A 6,684-nucleotide genomic window follows, 5' to 3' on the forward strand; every position below is an offset into this window, starting at 1 on the left:
AAAATATGTCTGCGTGAATGTAAATTGAATTTTGCTAAAGGATGATTACATTTTTTTCCGTTACATTATCTGGTTTTGTTTTCACTTATTGTTAACGGTTTTCAATAAGACAACTTATTTAACAATACAGTCATACACAATTTATTCAAAATACTGACATATACAAGGCAATTTGGTACACATTCCATTGTGAGTAATCTAAATGCCCATCATTTTTAAATGTTTAACAAATGTCTTACAAAAAAAAAAAAAAAACAAAAAAGGTTCACATTGACTCCAGTAATAGTGAAAGTAATGATACCTGTTACTATAACAATGTTTGACTTCGCTCATATGAAATTGTGTTTTATTGGACTGTTCATATACAAACTAGTATCAAACCATAAAAATATTCCCCCAAATACTAAAACGTAACAATTGTCTATCAACACTTACACGTGGAATCATTACTTTTTTTTTTTTACAAATATACAGCATTTTGAATTTAAACACTTTGGTTTAATAATACAAAATATTTCATATTAAATTTGTAAATAAATTAAGGAACTGCTGAAAAGAAAGTACATAAAATTCAGAAACATGCTTATCATAAGTCAGGGCGAAAATTATAAGGCATATTGTATAATATGTCTTAATTAAGGCATGTTCATTCATTTTTCCTTGATTGTTGACGTAGTAGAGCAGTGCAATACATACGTATGTTGGAAATTAAATCTGATGGATGGTGTGACTGTGTTCTCGGGATTTTCTGCGGATGTGTCGCGGGGTTCCTGTGGGCCGCTGCTTCCGCTAGAAGGCCTCTCTGGGCGCAGGGTGTCGGTAAGGAGGGCCGTCCGGGGGGTCAGGTGAAGACGAGCTGCTGGGGGGCGTTTGGTTGCCCCCGGCTCCTGCGCTGTGACAGACGTACCACTCACTCAAGTTGGTGGCCTGAGAAGAGGAGAGGGGCTCCGAGTGCGAGGAGGGGGCCGGGTCTCGACCCAAGTCCGACGAGGGGGAGACCAGAGAGGTGGTGGAGGACTCGTAGCCCGAACTCGGGGGTGGAGACTTGCAGTGGACCTTCATGTGTTTCCTCAGGGAGCTGGGGTGTGTGTATGACTTGTCGCACCCTCTCACTTTACAGTTGTAGGGCTTGTCGCTCGTGTGCACGTGTGAGTGCTTCTTCCGGTCGCTGCTGTTCGCGAAACGTCTGTCGCAGCCATCAAACTCGCACTTAAAAGGCTTCTCACCTAAAGCAAGACAGCATAGAAGGGCTTATGTGATAGGAATTACCACATTAACCAGGTTTTCAGTGATTAAAAGGAATATATCTTGAATAAAGTTAGAGACATGCAACAAACATACAGTAATACTATATATATTCTTCCGATAAATATAAACTTCTGCGTAAATGTTGCCCAAACGTTACCTAAAGTCAGACAAATAAAAAAATTACTTTGCAGAAGAAAAAAGCAACTGGAAATATTTAAACTGAATCAAAATCTTTATAATATCGATTATAATAAATTGCTGCTGCTCACATTTGATGGGATCCTAGTTCCTTTGGTTAACTAGCTGATGGTAACTAGTCTTTCACCATAACAGACCAGTGCCAGAATACAGCAATCTTTAAAAAATTATTTCCCTGCATTACAGACAACTTTGACTGCATGTCCTTAAATTTAATGTCTTGTTTTCAAATTATCGTTACATTTTATTCAACTGATGCCTGTGTCCAGGGCAACTTGTAACGTTAGACAATCAACAACTTATCCATTGATACAGGGTATTCTTACTGTGTTTGGGGTGAGTACCCTGATCATGGGTGCAGGAGTGGGATTTGAACCCAGGCCCTCCAGATTAGAAATAAGCAGCCCAGATAGCAAACCACTGCTTAAACAGTTTCTGCAGACACTCCACTAACAGCAGAGAATCATTAACTGTGTGACGCAAAAGACAGTGTTTTTATTTGTATTTTATAATATACTGGAATGTAACACGTGTTTGTATTAGAATTGCATATCATACAGTACACGCTACATATTGCACAGTACCAGTGACTGAGATCACTGGGGAGAACTTGTCACAAACACCACAACTGAGCTTGTTTGGATAAGATGACAGGGAAAAAACATGCAGTTTTTCTGATATAAGAAAATATATATACATATATATATTTAAAGCAGGGGTTCTTAACCTGGGGTCCATGGATTGATTTCAGGGGGTCCGTGAACATTGATAGGAAAAAACTTTTTACATCTTTACTTTCCCTGACCTCCAAATGTATAATCTTGTTATTTAATGTGTTAAGAAAGGGGCACATCTATTACTAATCACAGTCTCAATAAAATATATACATATTTTGACAATTGCTTTTCAATATAACTGGTTTCTTTTGTAATTCCATGTATTTTATTTAATGCTTTAAAATACACTATTCTGGGAAGAGGTCCACAGGCTTTGCCAGACTGCTAAAGAGGTCCATGGCACAAAAAAGGTTAAGAATCCCTGCTTCAAAGGCTGTCCCTCTTCCTGTAAACAAACACAATGCACAAAACGTCCTGCTTTCATCCGAAGAATTACTTTAAGAAAATCTACCTCCTGAAAGCCTACGTTGAAACAATCTATACCTAAGAGATGTTCACAAAGGCCTCTGCTACATTTAAAAACATTCCATCACATTCTGATACATTGCATCTTAACATTCACACCAGGCACAGTTCACTTACACATGTTACATATTATCATAAGTATTATTTATTATTTAGCTCTCTCCTTTTATCCAGGGAGACTTACAGCATCAGGATTGTCACATAACGTGGTGCGTAAGTAGGAGCAAGTGCCAGGAATGGCACCCCACCATAACACCCCCTGTCTGTAGTGCATTTCTATGGACTTGTTGCTTGATACCTCAATTTCAAATCGAAGAATAGTATAAAGATTCAGAAGGGTTGGACTTTACTATACTGTAGTTCATAAGATTCACACTGCAATGGGATTGTAGCCACCAGTGTTAATGCTGTTATTTCTGGTTTTAGTGTGTAGACACAAAATAAAGGAACCTTGTGTTTTGATGTTTGCTAGATGTATTTGCTGATGTGGCTGATGAGCTGCAGTCTCTCTAAATTTCCAGAAAAAGACGTTCAAATCAGTGGCTAAAAAAATAAAGATTTCAACATTTAAAAAAAAAAATCCCAATGCAAACAAATCTTCTATTCTTCACATTTCTTTGTAAATCCGTATACGTGGACATTTTCAGCTCACAGTAACCAATTCCTCGTGTGCAAAGTAAAGCAATTGCTGAAATGTAGCCGGCAATTACACAATTGAAATCACTCGGATGGCTAAAAAGAGACATCCTCTGGAAAAAGCCAGGCGGTAAAAGTGCCATGAAAGGAAGCAGTAAAGCATTCACATCTCTTGTTTTCCATAATTCTCTATCTTTCGTGACAGACACTTCTCCCAGGCCTAATTCCCCCTTTTGTAAACAGAAGAAACAGAGCTGCACAAACGCACATTGAATGAATTACCCACGCAACAGTCCAGAAAGTTTATTTTCCAACATTTATTTAACTCATTTCACCGGTTTGAAATTAAATTAGCAGTCGCCACGACGAGAATGCTAGACTCTTTGATCAATTTTGAGGAATGAAGCACGGTTCTCAAAACTACGAGTCTGGCAAATCATCATCATGGACATATCGCGAAAGTGTTACCATTTTTACAGTCCCGTTATTATTCCCAGTGTGTTTAATTATCCTGCAATGACATGATTATCTCTTAAAACATGAACGCTTTTCTCAGACCCAGAGAAACGAATTTAAAGCCTGGGGAATGCACAAATATTAGGGAATACTATTATAGAACAGTTTACCGTGCAATCAGCCTGACGAAAATGTAACCCTGCGCGACGAATAAGCCGGACGACTTGAAACAATTGAACTGATTTGTCGCAGCGCGAGCGCGAGCGCGAGCGCCAAGCCACTGACCTGTGTGCGTCCTTTTGTGGATCTTCAGGTTTTCCGATCTTGCAAAAACTTTGCCGCAGCCCGGGAAGGGACACGGGAAGGGCTTCTCGCCCGTGTGCACTCGGATGTGGTTCACAAGTTTGTACTTGGCTTTGAAGGACTTCCCTTCGCGCGGACACTCTTCCCAGAAGCAGATGTGATTCGCCTGCTCCGGTCCGCCGACGTGCTCCACGGTCACATGCGTGACCAGCTCGTGCATGGTGCTGTAGGTCTTGGAGCAGAGTCGCTTCGCGCTCTGCTCGGGCTCCATCCACTTGCAGATCAGTTCTTGCTTGATGGGCTGCCTCATGTAGCGGAAGAAGGCGCCGGGTCCGTGGTGCGCGCTCACGCTCATGTTCAGGTTGATGCCGCCGTAACCGTGCAACGGCGACGCGGCGAACGGGTCTGCCCTCGAGGCTGCCACCTGACTCAAGTGGCCAGACCTCACGTACATTTCTCCAGGTAACCCTAAGCGCAGCTGTCCATTCAGTGCTTGGCCACCTGGAGCTCCGTTCGACGCCTGGTCGTGATGGAGTCCAGGGAAGAGGGCATGATGGTTTCCCGCGTCGGGGTGATGATGGCCATAGTGTCCGGGATAGCTACCTGTTGTTGAGACAAACATCCCGTGGTGAGAAGCGGAGCCGGCCGTGTGGTCGGTGAGGTCTCTCCGAAAGAGGAGATCCCTACCTGCAGACAGAGCCTGGCTCGTGTAGGGCTTTTGGTACTGGGCGGCCGGAGGCTGCACCGGGTCGAACGCTCCCGTTTGACTGGAGACCACTTCACTGTGGCCTGCCATATGATGGTTGTAGTGGTGATGGTGGTGGGGATAATGATGGGCTGGGCTGATTTTGAGGGCCGCGGAGTGCCCCATGTGTTCTGGCCCGAATGGACTCAGCCCCAGGCAGGGTTCTGTAGTCATCTCCCCAGGGTGCGTGTGAGCCATTGAGTGTGCGTGGCTGTCGAGCCCCGGGAAGCCTGTCACGCTCTGAGGGGTACGGTGGTGATGATGGTGATGGTGGCGAGCCCCTGCCAAGTCAACTAATCTCAGCGCCGTGTTCCGTTTGGAAAACGCGGGGTCCATCATTTGGCTTCCCAGAGCATCCACGCTCATTACGCCTAATTTTAGAATAGCTGACAGCGGGCAGAATAATAATGATGATGACAAATATATTTTAATCGCAATAAAAAATTTTTTGCAAAAAAAAAAAAAAATTCAAATAACACACAAAAAAATAAAACTTTGTGAAGTTTTTTTTTTTATTATTTTATCTCGGTGCCTGCGTGTAATCCCATTCGGTTGAGAGGCAGCAGCGGGACGCTTTGATATAGTGAAAAGAGATTCGCGGTGCGCGCCGCAGCCCGCGGAGCCGAACAATCGCCGTGCGTTTTAATTGGTCGGAGCACAATGATTGACGTCACTTCTGACAGTTTCCACAGCGCGCAGAAGTGTCTGCGCCGTTTGGAAGCGAAGGCGCATGCGCGGAACCTCGTGCCATCGACGAAAACTCTTTTTTTCTTGTTGTTGCCCAATGCTGCTCTTGCTTTATACGTTCCGAAAAGTTTTGTTGCTTATTTTCACAAGCGTGGGCTCCTAAAACCCTTTCGGGACGTCTGGTGTATTCGGGCTTATATTTGGTTATTAACGTCATTTCTTGTTAGGGTACAAATGTTGGAGTTGAATCGTTTGGCATTACTAGCAAATGGGCTATATTAAGTTCTAGCCAGGTGACTGCGCTTTTTCGACGTTTAAAAAAGTATTATTTTTATTATTTTTATTAATTTTATTATTATTATTATTATTATTATTATTATTATTATTATAATGATAGCTATGACAATATAACCGTCATAAGGGATAACTCTATAGACCCCGTCTCGCCCGCCCCTCCCATAGTGCCTCCACCCTGTCAGTTCTCGCCTTTTCCTAACCCCTGGGATCGTTTTACCTGCATTTGTGAATAGAACCAACAACATCTCCCTAGAATACGTACCATCAGGAACCTGTTGGTAGGATCCTACCTGTGTTGTTCATAAGCCCTGCGGTGTTTAGTCTTTGGTTCGCATTTACTCAAAAGCGCAAGAGAAGGCATCTTTATTTAAGAAAAACGGAAAAACCAGCAGGAAAAAAAAAAAAAAAAATGTTTTCTACATTCCAAAACGTGGCTGTTCAGAAATCGTATGCTACAGGACATGGCCATTAACATGCCGTTTTCATAGGCAGACACAAGAGCTGGTATGAGAAACGCCGGTCAAAATAAGTCTTGTAGATTTCCCACTTCCACGTGTCCAGCTGAGATCCGTCGGTCCGCTTCGCGATGACCAACCAGCTTCGATGAAGTTTGTTCACTTTCGTTCCCCCCTTTTGTCCCTCCATCAGCATGGGAATGGTAAAATGTTAAGATATCAGATCACGAAATATGCCTATTGGGACAGCTTTGAAAATATAGAAAATACACCGACAAAGGTTCATACTTCTCTGACGAAAATTTATTTAACGTTGGACTCATAGCTTTAGTCATTTTATTATTTCAAATGATGTAGACATGCTGGATGTCGCATTTAAATGAAAAGTCTTAAATACATTAACTGCTATTTAAAATGGCAATTCCAGCTGACGCGTGCTGCAAAGTGTAGAATATGTTCAGTATAAAAACACAGTTTCTTAATTGTGTTCTGTGTCCAAGTGTCTCACGAGTATCTC

At 42.4% G+C, this 6,684-nt stretch overlaps 1 protein-coding gene across 2 annotated transcripts; it reads right to left on the bottom strand.

Annotated features, from left to right (window-relative positions):
• Positions 1–552: 552 nt before the first annotated feature.
• On the bottom strand, positions 553–5,163 carry zic4 (zic family member 4). 2 transcript variants are annotated; one of them, XM_029246155.1, is made up of 3 exons: positions 4,671–5,163; positions 3,966–4,586; positions 553–1,226 (listed from the first exon to the last, which is right to left on the bottom strand). In XM_029246155.1, the coding sequence occupies exons 1-3, from the start codon at positions 5,092–5,094 to the stop codon at positions 790–792; spliced, it is 1,482 nt and encodes a 493-aa protein (XP_029101988.1). In that variant the 5' UTR covers positions 5,095–5,163; the 3' UTR covers positions 553–789. The 2 variants fall into 2 exon arrangements, with proteins under 2 accessions (XP_029101988.1, XP_029101987.1); XM_029246154.1 differs by having other exon boundaries at positions 3,966–5,163.
• Positions 5,164–6,684: the final 1,521 nt, after the last annotated feature.

Source organism: Scleropages formosus, chromosome 19 (assembly GCF_900964775.1).
Source record: "Scleropages formosus chromosome 19, fSclFor1.1, whole genome shotgun sequence".
NCBI classification, from domain to species: Eukaryota; Metazoa; Chordata; class Actinopteri; order Osteoglossiformes; family Osteoglossidae; genus Scleropages; species Scleropages formosus.

Bases quoted from the DNA above. Each gene is read 5' to 3' on its own strand.
- zic4 (XM_029246154.1), bottom strand. From the start codon at position 5,094: ATGAGCGTGGATGCTCTGGGAAGCCAAATGATGGACCCCGCGTTTTCC. The intron at 1,227-3,965 runs GTCAGTGGCTTG...GTCTTGCTTTAG, and splicing joins CCACAAAAGGACGCACACAG to GTGAGAAGCCTTTTAAGTGC.